The sequence below is a fragment of the Chionomys nivalis genome, chromosome 8 (genome assembly GCF_950005125.1).
Source record: "Chionomys nivalis chromosome 8, mChiNiv1.1, whole genome shotgun sequence".
Taxonomy (NCBI): Eukaryota; Metazoa; Chordata; class Mammalia; order Rodentia; family Cricetidae; genus Chionomys; species Chionomys nivalis.
The window spans coordinates 50,184,923-50,199,481 of record NC_080093.1 but is presented as its reverse complement, the minus strand read 5'-3'; the positions used below and the strand labels follow the sequence as shown (position 1 = coordinate 50,199,481).

Here is a 14,559-nt window from a genome sequence, read left to right as displayed (position 1 = left end):
AGTTAGGTTCAGGAATGAGTCATCTGCGACCAGTAGGGGGTGCTCTCCCACAAGGCCGACCCTCTCGAAGGCAGGAACAGATGAGCAAGTGACCACAGACTTCTTAAGGTGACCCAGGGGTGAGTCTTGGGCCTATGGGAACTTGGTCTGCCTTGCTTAACTCCTCCCTAACCTGCTTCAGTGTGAGGAGGCATATGGGAAGCACTGTATGGAGGTGGTCCTCCCACAGCTGGGACCCTAATAATGGTAGGAACATGGAGGGGGTCCCTGCCATTCAAGGCTGAGTCTGGAATAGAAGAGGTGGACACTGGCCACATGAAGTGGACATACAAGAGTTAACTGGCGGGGTGTGACAGGGCGAACCGCCTTCAGGAAGTGTTACTCACCGCCAGGAATGTGCACGCCTGTGCCTTGGGGGTTGAATTCTCTTCCTGAGTCCCAGGAGAAGCTGAAGGAGCTCCCAGCCATGGAAGACCCTGGGGAGACAGGAGCACACCCTCTGGGAGCTGCCAACCTGAACTTTGTTCCCAGGCACCAACAGAAAGAAAAGTTAGTGAAGTTGGGAGGGCAGCCGGTGCAGAGGGTAAGGGCAGTGGCAAGAGGGTCCGGCAAAGGCAGGATGGGTGGGAAGCCCAGAACGGGGAACAGGCAGAGGCGTTCACCCCAGACCCCTGCTCAAGTCCGGGTGTCTGCCCCCAGGCCATCTCCAGACCCACTGTATGACACGCCCGACGCCAGCAGGGCACAGGCAGGCAGGTCCCAACAACCGGCACGCACTGTGAGCCTGCGGGAGCGGCTGCTGATCACCCGACCTGTGTGGTTACAGTTGCGGGCCAACGCGGCAGCTGCGCTGCACGTGCTGCGGACAGAACCTCCAGGGGTGAGTCTTTCCCCTTCCGCCAGGACTGGCCCGCCAAGCGGGGGAGAGGGGAAGAGAAAGCGCCTCAACATGGAGGCACTGAGCCTCCTAATCTTGTTCGCTTGCAGACCTTCCTGGTACGGAAATCTAACACTCGCCAGTGCCAGGCTCTGTGTGTGCGGCTGCCAGAAGCCAGTGGCCCCTCTTTTGTCTCCAGCCACTATATCCAAGAGAGCCCTGGCGGTGAGGGGGCTGGCCTGGCGGGAAGGGGCTGGAGACAGGCGGGGGAGGGAGGTCCCCAGAGAACAGCCTCACTCCCGATGTCTCTCAGGCGTCTCTTTGGAGGGTTCAGAGCTCACGTTCCAGGACCTGATTCAGCTCATCTGTGCATACTGCCATACCAGGTGAGTCTGCCTGTCAGGCACCTGGTGACCACAGGGCCTGCTCCCTAGTGCTGCCCACCTCCTGCACCTAAGCACCACGCTCTCTTGACCGCTCCTTTTGCTGACCTTAGGGACATTCTTCTCCTCCCACTCCGGCTCCCCAGAGCCATTCATCAGGCAGCCACCCACAAGGAGCTGGAGGCCATCTCCCATCTAGGCATGGGTAAGGGTTCCCTGCAGCCCATTGTACAGATGAACACATAGAGGCCAAAGGGGGAAAGAAAGGGCAACCGGGCACCCTCTTGAGCAAGCTCTGAGCCCCCCCCCCCCCATTGGTTTCTGATTGCTAGAGTTCTGGAGTTCCTCTCTCAACACCAAGGTTCAGCAGAGGTCTTCCGAAGCTCCACCGATACCCAGGCTGAAGGCTCGCTCCCCTCAAGAGCTGGATCAGGGCACCGGTGCAGCCCTCTGCTTCTTCAACCCCCTCTTCCCAGGAGATCTGGGCCCCACCAAACGTGAGAAATTCAAGAGAAGTTTCAAAGTGCGTGTGTCCACAGAGACCTCCAGCCCTCTGTCCCCACCTGCTGTGCCGCCTCCCCCAGTCCCGGTGCTGCCAGGGACGTCTTCCAGCCAAACAGAAAGACTGCCTTCTCGACAGCTGCTGCAGAGGGAGAGCTCAGTGGGGTATCGCGTGCCAGGGAGTGCTTCCGGCCCTAGCCTTCCTCCCCTACCTTCGCTCCAGGAGGTGGACTGCTGCTCCCCCAGCAGCTCAGAGGAGGAGGGTTCTCCAGGGAGCCCTACAACCTCCCCACGCCTGGGCCGCCCAAGGCAGCGGCGGCCTCTGCTTCGGTCCATGAGTTCTGCTTTCTGCTCTCTGCTGGCACCGGAGAGGCAGGTGGGCCGGGCTGCCACAATGTTAATGCAAAACCGATACACAGCTGTGGGCCAGCTAGTGCAGGACCTACTGACTCAGGTTCGGGCTGGTCCTGAGCCTCGGGAATTGCAGGGCATCCGCCAGGCCCTAAGCCGGGCCCGGGCCATGCTGAGTGCAGAACTGGGTCCTGAGAAGCTGCTACCACCGGAGAGGCTGGGTAAGGTCCCCCAGCCCCAGCCTTCACATGTTCAGCCCCTGGCTCTCCATCCTCCCTCTTCCATCTCCGTCCTTGCTTCGGTGCCTAATGACGCGCGGCTGCTTTCTCTGCACCCCGCTGCCCCTTTCTCGCTACTGCTACAGTGACTTCCATCCCCCCACCCCTCTCCCTACCTCCTGCTCTTCCGGGCCCCTTTCCCCTGACCTTGTCTACTCTCCTCTGCCAGAACTGGTCCTGGAGAAGTCCCTGCATCGCTCTGTTCTCAAGCCTCTTCGACCCATCCTCGCTGCCCGCCTGCGGCGCCGGCTTTCCACAGATGGTTCCCTTGGCCGCCTAGCTGAGGGCTTCCAGCTGGCCCGAACCCAGGGGCTTGGAGCCTTCGGGTCCCAACTACACCTCTCCTCCCCAGTGGAGACAGAACAGGTGCGCCAGAAACTGCTTCAGCTGCTCCGCACCTATTCACCTAGTGCCCAGATCAAGCGGCTTCTGCAGGCCTGCAAGTTGCTCTACACAGCCCTGAAAACCCAGGCGGGTATGGCCCTCACCACCTCCCCCAACTCAGCTCTTTCTGAGAAGAGACTGGGCCCCCTCTCTCAGGGAGAAGGTCCCAGGATCCCAGAACTGCAAACAGGGCACAGGGGTCCAACTCGGTCTCAGGAGCTCTAGAGAGGAGATTCTTCCTTTCCTGTGGTCCTATCTAGGGGTCTAGCAGGGGGAGAGGAGGGGTCGCTGTCTAGGAAGGGGATTGAACCCTAGCTCTTGGGTCTCTGAGGAGGCTGGAACTCCTTCCTTATCCGTTTCCACAGGGGAGGATGCAGGCGCTGATGAGTTCCTGCCTCTGCTGAGCCTTGTCTTGGCCCAGTGCGACCTTCCTGACCTCCTGGTAGAAGCTGAGTACATGTCGGAGCTCCTGGAGCCTACCCTGCTCACCGGGGAGGGTGAGGGGGACGTCCCCTCACTTGCAGTCTGGGTGGAAACGGGGCTGCTTGTAGGTCCTGAGTAAGCATGGAAGGGAAGGCAGGACGCCCTATCCCAGCCTGAGCTGCATTCTATGTACCCTGTGTCCTAGGTGGCTACTACCTGACCAGTCTCTCGGCCAGCCTGGCCTTGCTGAGTGGCCTGAGCCAGGCCCGCGCTCTCCCACTCAGCCCGGCACAGGAGCTCCAGCGCTCTTTGGCCCTCTGGGAACAGCGCCGCCTTCCGGCCACCCACAGCTTCCAGGTAAAGGGCCCTTCCACAAGTCGGCCCCAGACTGGCCTTGCTCAGAGGGACTCTTACCTCACCCAGCACAGTTTCTCGAGCCCTGCATCAAGTTACAATAGAAATAGAGACTCAGCTGAGTATCAGAGCAGCCCCTGTAGGAATGTGTTCCATGGGACAGGCTGTGAGCAGCCTCCTGGAATGGTCACAGAAACTCTGGAGTAGGGGCCATTGTTTTCCCCATTTTACAGATGAGTAGGTAGAAACTGACACGGAGAGTGACAGCTTCTTGGTCCCTAGTACCAGCCAAGGCTCTACCTTCCTTGTCCTTGGACTTCATTTATGCTTGGCCAGGATGCATCCCCTTTAACTTCAACCTTCTCAGTCTTGCTATGAATCCAGACTTTGTAGCCAGGCCCCAGATTTGTCCCAGCTCTATCACATTTTTCCTGTGCCTTGGTTTCCTCATCTCTAAAATGGGCACCTGGGCTGCACAAAGATTAGGTGCAGGGGCTGGAGAGATGGCTCAGAGGTTAAGAGCATTGCCTGCTCTACCAAAGGTCCTGAGTTCAATTCCCAGCAACCACATGGTGGCTCACAACCATCTGTAATGGACAACCATCTGTAATGGGGTCTGGTGCCCTCTTCTGGCCAGCAGGCATACACACAGACAGAATATTGTATACATAATAAAAAAAAAAAAAGATTAGGTGCACTGGTGAGCGCTGGAGGTAGTTCTAGGTAATCAGCCCAGGAAGAGTTAAGCAGAGTCCTGCACATAGTGGGCTCCTCTTGGGCATCTTTTCAGGATGCCGAAGCTCCCTCTGGGCTGGCCTTGTACCTATACCACTAGCCCACATACATTTCTCTCTGCCACAGTGTCCCATCGGAGCTCACGAGGCTCCTGTCAGTTCATTTTACCACGAGTGTGCACCACCCCGCCTTGTCCCTTCTGCTCTGGGGAATAGCTGACGACTATTCTTGAATAGCATAGCTGAGGACTTATTCTTGTCTTCTGCACAGCACCTCCTCCGAGTAGCCTACCAAGACCCCAGTACAGGTTGTACCTCCAAGACCCTGGCTGTGCCCCCGGGGTCTTCGATTGCCACCCTGAGCCAACTCTGTGCCACCAAGTTCCGAGTGACTCACCCTGATGCATTCGGCCTCTTCCTCTACAAGGACCAGGACTACCATCGCCTGCCCCCTGAAGCCCTGGCCCATAGGCTTCCTGCAACTGGCTACCTCGTCTACCGCCGGGCAGAGAGGCCTGAAACCCAGGGGGCTACAACAGAAAAGGCAAAGGCAACCAGTGGGAGGCCGGAGGCAGGAGCATGGGAAGAGGAGAAAGGGGGCCTGAACAGTGAGGGGGAGTCTGAGACAACTGTTGACCAAGGAGGCCATGGGCAACCAGAGGAGCCAAAGGCAGAGGGAAGCCAGGCTGCAGAAGAGTAGCCAGAAAGAGCCAAGAAGGCTACCTGGGCCTCCAGAAGCTTCTCAATTTGCTCTTCCCAGCTGCCAAGCTTCCTTCACCACCCACACCCAGTTCTCTGTTGTGTCCGCCACCATCTCTGACTGATCTTTATGAGTCCATCTGCTGGGAACAGGGGCCTGACCACAAAGACTAGGGCAAAGTTAAGGGAGGAGACTCCAAAGCCCTGTGTCCAAGGCCCCTAGCCTCGGCTTCTCCCTAGCCCACAGGAACAAATGTGTCTGGGAAGGGACAAATTCATCTAATAACCAACTCCAGCACAGGGAGAGGGTGTTCCTGACTTCTTTGCCTCTCCCACTGTCCGTGGGCACAGGCAGGGTTGCTGGAGCTTCAAGACCCTGAACAGCTCCAATCTCTCCTAGTTCCAGGGTAGGGAAATGGCAGAATGATAGCAAAGGTCCCCAAACAAGTGGCTCTTCCCAGAGGCAGTGTCCTGGGCTGCAGAGAGGGGATATGAGTACTGCAGGGCTCTGGAGTGACCCAGGCCCCCCGTGGGTGGTTGATGGCTAAGACTGGGCAGGGGAAAGAGGAAAGGACAGTTATTGGTAGCCGTGCTGTTCCTTAGAGCAGCTGCTTCCACCAGGCAGTCCAGAGATAGTTGTTCTCCTGGAGGTCAGGTCACAAGAGAGAAAGCACCTATGTTCCAGCCTCTCTTTAAGATCAGAAACCTACCGAGGCACTTCAGTATTTCTGGGGAATTAAACCCTGGGAAGTAATGCCCACTAGCAGGGAAGTTTCCAGAACGAGAGAGGGGTTCCACAAACATTGTCTTTGTAATCCTCTTTTTGGGCCCTTACCAAAAAAAAAAAAATCTTGACAATAAGGCACAGTATAGAGTTTGTGAGCCCCATGGCAGGTAATTCCCAAGATGTCCTAGCAAACTAGCCCTCAAGGCCAGGGCTGCAGGACCCAGAAGGGAAGGCGGCAGCGAATCTGAGCAGAGGAAAATACCCACCAGCAGCCACAAGAGGGTGTGCACTGCCTAAGAAGCTGCAGAGGGTGACACCCCCCAGGGGGTGGGAGGGGTGGGGATAAAGAGAATTTAAGAGCCACAGAGCACAGGCGGTCACTGGCCTTATACTCTGACAGCTGTTGACAGCCTGGGAAATGCAGGGCAGAGGCCACTTGCTGTCAGAGATTCTTAGGAGAGAATTGTTTCCAGACAAATGAGGGCCGCAGTCAGTCTCAGAGGTGCTCCCGGGGCCTCTGAGCACAAGGACCACATGCTGTGGACCCTGACTTTCAGATCCACATTTAGCCAGTGTAGGACTCCAAAACAGGCCACCAATGTTCTTTCTTCCCCACTTCCATGCCTCTCCCCACCAGGGGAAAGTCCGACTGGTCTCTAACATCCTGGCTAAGGGGAAGATGGTCCCAGCTCCTTTAGCCTCTCTCCACCGTCCAGAGGCACAGACAGAGTTGCTTGGGGCTTGAAGGCCCATATCGAACAATATGGCCCTTTGTTCCATGATATGCCTTCCCTTCCCTAACGCTTTGTACAGGATGGAGCACCCCACTGGTGCTCAATAAATGTGTCCACTGACTGAAGCTTGACCACCAGCAGTGAGGGACTGGGGTGGGCTGGGTGGGTTGGGAAGGCTGTTTCTGGGAATGAGACACAGGATGTGTGGCGCTCAGTCCCAGGGGAAGGACCTGGAATGTCTGCAGAGGATGCTCTGAGAACCCCAGGGGCAAGATACGGAGCTGATCTCATGGGAACCAGGTCTCCAAAACCTCCACAGGCCCTGCCTTTTTGTGCTCAGTTCTAATTCTGGGCTCCTAGAATTTAATGTAGATCCAGCAATGGCTTCTTCACTTCTAGGGCCTGCCTGTTGTCTGTACTTTTTAAAAATCTGATTACCCAGTACAAGCACAGGTTGGGATCAATGGAAGACACACCAGGCAGGGTTGGTGATAAATATGCCTTTAATCCCAGCACTTGGGAGGCAGAGGCAGGCGGATCTCTGTGAGTTCGAGACCAGCCTGGTCTACAAGAGCTAGTTCCAGGACAGGCTCCAAAACCACAGAGAAACCCTGTCTCGAAAAAGCAAAAAAAATAAAATTAAATAAATAAATAAATGGCAAGGCTCTGAGATGTGTCTCATTCAGAGCCCACTGCTGTATGTAGTGCAGGGACACCAACTTGGGTGCCTTAAAAGCAGACATGTCGCTTCCTTGCTTGGCGATGTTGCGTTCATCATTTAAAGTCTGTGTGAGTTTGTTTATTGTCTGTCTTCCCCACTAGCACGCCAGAGCCATGCTGGCCTTCTTCCCAGCAGGCCTTCAAGGACCTAGAACAATGCCTGTGCCGAAACTGGCACTTGTAAAATTACATGTGGAATGATGCAGGATGCAGGAAGACTTCAGCAGAACCCGTCCTTTCTGTGCTGGGGTGGCACACTCTCTGCCCCTTCTACCAAGGACTGTGCATACCTCTTCAGCCCCACGGCAGGGGCTCCCCTCCCCAGGTGCTGCCAAAGGAAAGACTGTCCTGCTGGTGGTCGGGGACCATCAGGCATCACTTGAAAGGGGGTCAGGGGTAGAGTGAGGAGATCCTGGCTGCCTGGTTTAGGCTCGAGGGCCCAGCTGGGCCAGAGCCGGTCATCCAGACTCCCTCTGACCCTCCCTCCACATCCTGCCGTGGCCTTATGAGCAGTTCACACCCACAGCCTAGAGCAGCACTCTGTGACCCACATTCCAGGGCTAAGTGAGACGGCTGTCCCGGTGGGCACTGCAGTGCCAGGCACCCCCAAGGGTAACAGGCACACCCAACACCACCTTGACATATATGGGAGCTGTTGACACAGGCCTGTAGTGACAAAGACTTCCTGACACAGGCCTACATATGCAAAAGTGCCAACAACACCCATGTCATCACTCAGTACAGCCACATCCATGCTCTGGAGACAAACTACAGCTTCTTCCTACTCCAAGTCCTGGAAATGACCCCCCCACACACACACACACCACACACATGATTTTATCTACTTCCTACTCCATCTAAGGCCTGGAAATGAACCCCCCCCACACACACACACCACACACACTTTTTCACACTTTGGAGCATATACAGGAGCTCCGATCTTAGTCTCCTAATATCTGGCCTACTCCTGCCTCACCCCCACCCAGCCCCTTGTGGCCCCGAGGGGACCGAATGGCTGAGAAGACCCCTGCAAGGGTGTGGTGACCTCGCGGGCTGGGCAAGAGCTGAGGCAGGCAGGCAGGCTGGGCGGGGCAGCCTGAGCTCATCAGATTCCAGCCTGATTCACTGGAGGAGCTGGAGGATGGGGACGGGACTGGCCCAGGAGCTGGGGCTCTGGGGGCCTGAGTGGGCTTTGGACCCAAGTGTCATGGTGGTGGCCCTTCCTGAAGGTGCCCCTGGGTGAGACTTAGGCTCTTGAGCTGAGCCATGGGATGAGACAATCAGCCCGCCCTCCAGGCTGGGACACTCTCACCTCCCCCCCAACCCCAAACCTTCCCTGGCAGCTGGGGAGGTGACCTTCACAGTCCTTCTTGAATCCTCCAGGCCCAGGCTAGACTCTGAAGGTCGGGAAAGGCCAGACTTGCCTGGTCCCATTGCGTGGGGCTGATAGGGTTACAGCCCCGTGCTGCCCGGCCAGGCAGAGCCTCTGCCAAAGTGAGAATGCGGATGCACGGACTGCCCCGGTGCCTGGGGTGCTTCCTTGCTGAGATCGAGCCCTTTGCTCCTGCCTGCCATCTCCAGAACTCCTTGTGTTCCCAACTGAGAGAAGCTTACAAGAGGTGGGGGGACCAAGCTGCCCAGACCTAGCTGCGGGGTGACAGGAAAAAAGATGGGGGCAGGGTAAGGGTACAGGAAGTGCCTTTCTTGGAACTCTGCACCAAAATAGCCCGTTCCATCCCTACTCTGGGTCTGGTGTCCCACGGGGGAGGTGTGTGTCACCAAGGAGACCCTCGCTGGGGAGGAGCATGAACTGACCTCAGTCTGGCTTTTACTTGCCAGCCCCCATCCACCCCCACCGCAGCCTAGGCTCACTTTGAAGTCTCAACGTAAATATCATGTCTGCTCTGGTTCTCCTTCCTGGCCTGGTCACAGACCCCAGGCCTGGCTTTCAACCCAACCAGCTCCTGGGACACAGCACAGGGAGAGAGGAGGGAGGCTAGACCACCCGGGGCTGGTGTCAAGACAGAGACACTGCTACACAGATGGGGAGAGATGAGAGGCATAGAGCAGAGACACAAAGGGAAGCCGAAAGCAGAGAGACAGACCCCAGGCCAACGGGACAGTTCTTGGGGCAAGAAATCCCTGAAGAAATGGAGACCCCAGACACAAAGGAAAACGAGGACTTAGGCAGGAGAGACAGAAGCAGGGATCCTGGGGGACAGTAAGAGGCCAGGAAGAAAAGCAGTTGGACAAAGAAGGGACAGTAAGAGCCTCCAGAGCAAGGCCAGAGGAGGGGTGCTGCTGAGATCAGAGAGACTGGGACTAGGGTAGCGGGGGAAGGATGCAGCACAAAGAAACTAGTCCCTGAATCAGTGGGACCAATCATCTTGTCTACCCAGGCCTGGGGTGTGTGTGGTGGGGTAAGATCTTAGCAGTTGGGAATGAAATTAGAAAAATCCTCAACAGGCTAGCAGTGGTGGTGCAGACCTTTAATCCCAGCACTCCAGGAGGCAGAGACAGCAAATCTGAGTTTGAGGCCAGCCTGGTCTACAGAGCTAATTCCAGGACAGCTAGGGCTGTTACACAGAGAAACCCTGTCTTGAAAAACAAAAAAACAAACAAAAAAGTGTTTGCCTGTACAACACAGGCAGGGCTATCCCTTCTAACCAAGACACAGGTTCCAGGATTCCTTTCCTTGCGGACAGATGTGGCCAGATGTTCAGGTCAGGCATCTGTTAGGAGAGAGAACTGGGCTCCGGGCTGGATCCAGATTGCATACTCCAAGGAGCCATTTGCTTCCTTCTCAGCTGTGGGCCCAGGTGTGGACTTGCTAGGACACCCAGCTGTGCACATGTTTAGCCATGCCAAGGCTGTGCAAATACATGTGTGTGCACATGCCTGTGCACGCAAACACATTATCCTGTAACCACAGGCACTCAGACTCTTCACTGACAAAGGCCCCCCACCGTCAGCTACCCCCAGCTGTCAGAATTCTTTGGCCTCAGGGATGCTGAGGAGGGCCAACACCCCTTCTTCCCAGTTTGAGTTCTCCAAACCTCTGTCTCCCACCCATCCTGTCCCCACCAGCAGCATGACCCCCTCCCTGCAGGGCTGTCTTGCCAGAAGCACAGAGGGCGTGGCTCCAACAGTGTGGAGGGGAGGAGGTCACAAATGTACCCTTCCCTCCTCTGCGACTGCCCAGGGTAATCCTCTCCCACCCACCCACCTTGGCTCCCACCCAAGACTGGGTGCCTCCCACCCTCTCTCAGCCCTTCCTCCCGACAGCCTCAGAGCTGGGGTGGTTTAAGAAGAGTTTAGACAGGGACTGAGGTGGGGGTGGGGACAGAAGAGAGAGAAGGGAAAGAGGTGATTTGTACACAAAGCAATGTGCTGGCTCAGCGGGTAGCATGCCAAGGCTTTTCAGGATGCCTGCCGGGGGAGGGGAGGAACCCCCCAATCTCACCCAATCCCCCCACCCAGCTGTTCCATGGGGCCCCTCTCTGGCCAGCCATTCCTTAGGCCGCCTTCCCCCTTCCCTTCTGGGCCCACACATTGCATCCCATCTCCCTTCTGCTTTTCCCGGACAGGTTTTCCTGGAAATGCGGGCTTCTGTTTCCATGCCTGTCTTCTCCAGAGCATCTCCCATGTGGACCTCTATCAGCAGGAAGACCTGGCCTTCTGGCTCCCACTGTGAACAGAACTGGAGATGGTACACCCTGCCACTCAGTTCAGACAGGAGGAAACACTGGCCTCGGGGCCCCGGCAGAGAACACAGTTGTGTGTGGGGACTCCTCCCATTTGTTTCTCACAGTGGGAACCCAAGCTGTCCCCGTCGTGGACTGCCATCCTGCTGGGACATGGAGGCCATTCTCAGCACGCCACTCATGAAGGTGGCCGGCAGCGACAAGGCAGGCAGCCTTCTTTATACCCTGCATATATTCTTATATCCTGTGTCTGCCCATGCATCTAAACATTTTATAAACCAGGTGGTGAAAGCCTGTAATCGAGATATGAAATTCAAGGTCATCCTTGGCTACACAATAAGTTTGAGGCTAGCCTGGTATATGTGAGACTTTATCTAAAAAAAATTTCCACATATACATCTACCTGCCTATCCATCTTTCCACTTACAATACATACACACACATACATACACATACATACATACATATATACATACATTTGTCTATCCATCCATCCACCCAAGAACCCTTCCTCCCTCCTAACCATGAATATTCATATAGCTGTGTGTGTATGTGTCAATCCGTGTACCTATCATCTGTGTATCCACCCATGTCCACAGCCATGCATCGTTCACCCATGTGCGTCTGTCCATCCTCCCATGCATCTACCCATCCTTCCCCTATGCATCCATTCACATAGCCACCCACCCAAGCTTTAATCGATCGTGACATCAGCATCTTCTCTGCACTGTGGGTGAAACAATATGAATCACACTCAACCAGAACAGCAGAAAACTTAAGCCAGCCGGCTCTCTAGCTCCTGATCTCCAGATCCTTGGTGCTACACTCATGGTGTTGCCCGTTCAAACTATGAAGGAAAGTTCTTAGGCAACTTTCACCCCACTTCTCCCAACCTGGAAGAGGGCTGGGCACCCAAGTACGTCTCTCTAACTCTTATTTCGAGCCACAAAACCTTTAGGTTTGTTGAAGCCAGAGGTGTGCCCTCATCCACTTCTCAGCCCCTTACCCTTCCTTGGCTTCCCTCCATGTAGAAGAAGGCCTAGCTAGTACATCTGGAAGTTGGCCTTTGACCCTCTTCCTTCTGCTTCCTTTGTCTGCTCCCCCAATCCTTCACTCCACTGAAACTGGGGTCCTGACCTCTGATCTGACCCACCCACTTGCCAGACATCCTAGAGCCTCTTCTTGGACGCCCAGCACTGGCCATTGCCCGAAGCATGACTGGGCTCACCACACCCTTGGACTGAGCTCAGAACCGCCCCCAAGGAACCTCCAGAGGCTGCCTCCCCCAGCCCGGCCCGCCCTGTAGCCAACTCTCCAGCCAGATCCCTTCCCTTTCCCAGATGATTGCAACAGTCTCCTAACGGGTCCCTGGGTCCCTGGCCTTGGGTTCCCTCCACCCACCATCCACCAACCACAGAGTTCCCTCGCCATGACTCTGTTCCCGTGGCATCCACAGTGGAGCTCCAGCCTCTTAGGGGCAGCTTCGAAGCCTCCCAAGCCAGGCCTCTCCTCCTTGCCTGATGTTCTCTCTCTGCTCCCCACCATTCCCCTCTCCAGGCCAGGCAAGGAAGTTCTTTGCATCCTCCAAACCCATCTGAGCTCTGGCTCCAGAGCTAGCCTTCGGCCCAGGCCATCTTCCTGGCGTACTACCTCCCAGCCTCTTCTCAGAAGATAGCACAGGCTCTGCTGCTGGAAGACAAGTAGAGTGGGAATCAGGAGCTCCGGGTTCCAGGCTGAGCCCTGCCACTAACTCCCTGTAAAACTCTCAAAGCCTCAGTTTCCCCATCTACAAAAAGACAAGCACACCACCAGGAGAGTCCTGCTTCAAAAGGGTAGGTAGCAAGTGTAAGTGCCGAGAGCAAGCAGGCTTTGGATCCAGGCACATCCCAGCTTCCCAGTGGCACCTTCAGGAGCCAGGTTCTTCCCTGATCTGTGTTCATTCAGCAAGCCCCTACCACCGCAACCTTTTCGTTTATTTATTTATTTTAAGACAGGGTTTCTTTTATTTTCTTTCTTCCTTCCTTCCTTTCTTCCTTTTTCTGAGGCATGGTTTCATTGTGTATCCCTGACTGTCCTGGAACTCTCTCTGTAGACCAGGCTGCCTCTGCTGGGATTAAAGGCATGCATCACCACCTGGCTTCACCTCAAATTTCCACTCTTAGTTTCCACCTCTGAAGCGATTTCAGCCATGTACCACCAACCCTAGTAACATATTCTTATTAAGCAAAGTCTCTGGGCCTGGAACTTTCCAGGCTCTGCGGCACAGTAGGGAACATGATGAGCCTGCTACCATGAAGCTCACAGTCTCCCAGGACACAGGTTCTCCACTGGGCACGTGACATTTGGCAATATCTGCAGATTCATTTGTGTTGTCCTAACTGGAAGGATGCCAAAGTCAGGCACAGAACAAACCACTCATAACTACTATCTAGTCCTGAGTATCCATAATACCAGCCACAGGTGAGGGATTCTGGCTGGATTTGGGTCCTAAGAGACTTAACAAAGAATATACAAGGACAGAGAGAAATCAGTGACGGGTGGGAGGTAGGGGGAGTGGGAGAGGAGAGTGTGTGGGGGGGTGTGGTCAGGAACTCTGCTGACTCAGCTGAGACTTCATGAAAGGTAGAGCTTTTGGACGCTGTGGGAAAGGCTCTAGATAGGAGATGAGCAGTGGCTGGGACGGATGGGAAGGGAAAGGGGTACTGTGAAGTGCTCACATTGTGGATGCAGTTTCTGAAAATGACGCTAACGGGAAGTGCTGAGTTCCTGGACAAGGGGTGTAGGAGAAAGAGGAGTGAAGGATGAGCTCAAGGTTTGGCTCCTGCACCAATGGAAGGATGGACTCTGCTCTCCTGAGAAGGGGAGTAACCCTGTGTGCTTTCAGCACAAGGCTTCCAAGCATAAGGCAAATGCTGTATAGACGGTGGTTCTCACAGACTGGCTGCATCCTCAGGGCCAACCTGGGCACTCTGAGGTGGTTAGTGAAAGCGGCTTTGCTCCCCACTGGTGTCTAGATTTGCTCAGATTTCTGAACATTCGTCTTGTGCTCTGAAGTTGACAGATAGGGAGTGCTGTGACCCAATGGTCCTGCTGGGCTGCAAGATGTGAACACATCTATCCCCATTCATAATGCGAAAGCTGGAAGCCAGGCATGGTGGCCCTCACCTGTAACCCCGATACTGCTGCACAATAAGACCTGGACTCAACAGAAGGGGAGAGGGGGAAGGAAAGGAAGGAAAGTGAAACAAGCAGAGGAGAGAGAGGAGAGCCTGTGTGGTGTCACACACCCAATCCCAAAAGAGGCAGCTGGGTCTCTGTGAGTTCCAGGCCAGCCAGAGCTATATAGTGAGAACCAGTCTTAAAAACAAAGACTAACAAAACAAAATGACATCAACAAAACGGGGTTGGGTGGGGTGGAGAAATGAAGGCTCAGAGACAGTCTCTGATTCACACAGATCAGCAACAGAGTGATAGCATCTGGACCATGGCAGTGTCCCAAGAACGAATCTCTCTCATCCATGGCTCAAAAGGTTTTCAGTGCTAGGAATCCAACCCAGGACCAGGCGTTACTCTGCCACTAAGCCACATCCCCAGCTGGCTCAAAAATCTGCTAAAAATATAAAGCATGAGATGTTAAAGCCAGGCATCAGGACCTGGGCAGAGCAGGAGTTCAAGGTCGTCCTTGATTGA

The 14,559-nt window shown here is 55.2% G+C and overlaps 1 protein-coding gene across 3 annotated transcripts; it reads left to right on the top strand.

Annotated features, from left to right (window-relative positions):
* The first annotated feature begins 87 nt into the window (after positions 1 to 87).
* Positions 88 to 6,586, top strand: Rin1 (Ras and Rab interactor 1). 3 transcript variants are annotated; one of them, XM_057778318.1, is made up of 11 exons: positions 88 to 119; positions 393 to 549; positions 700 to 880; positions 988 to 1,102; positions 1,191 to 1,263; positions 1,374 to 1,465; positions 1,593 to 2,333; positions 2,560 to 2,865; positions 3,140 to 3,271; positions 3,403 to 3,554; positions 4,557 to 6,586. In XM_057778318.1, exons 2-11 carry the CDS (start codon positions 395 to 397, stop codon positions 4,983 to 4,985), a joined length of 2,376 nt encoding a protein of 791 aa, XP_057634301.1. In that variant the 5' UTR covers positions 88 to 119; positions 393 to 394; the 3' UTR covers positions 4,986 to 6,586. The 3 variants fall into 3 exon arrangements, with proteins under 3 accessions (XP_057634301.1, XP_057634300.1, XP_057634302.1); XM_057778317.1 differs by lacking the exon at positions 88 to 119 and having other exon boundaries at positions 139 to 549; XM_057778319.1 differs by lacking the exons at positions 88 to 119; positions 3,140 to 3,271 and having other exon boundaries at positions 139 to 549.
* Positions 6,587 to 14,559: the final 7,973 nt, after the last annotated feature.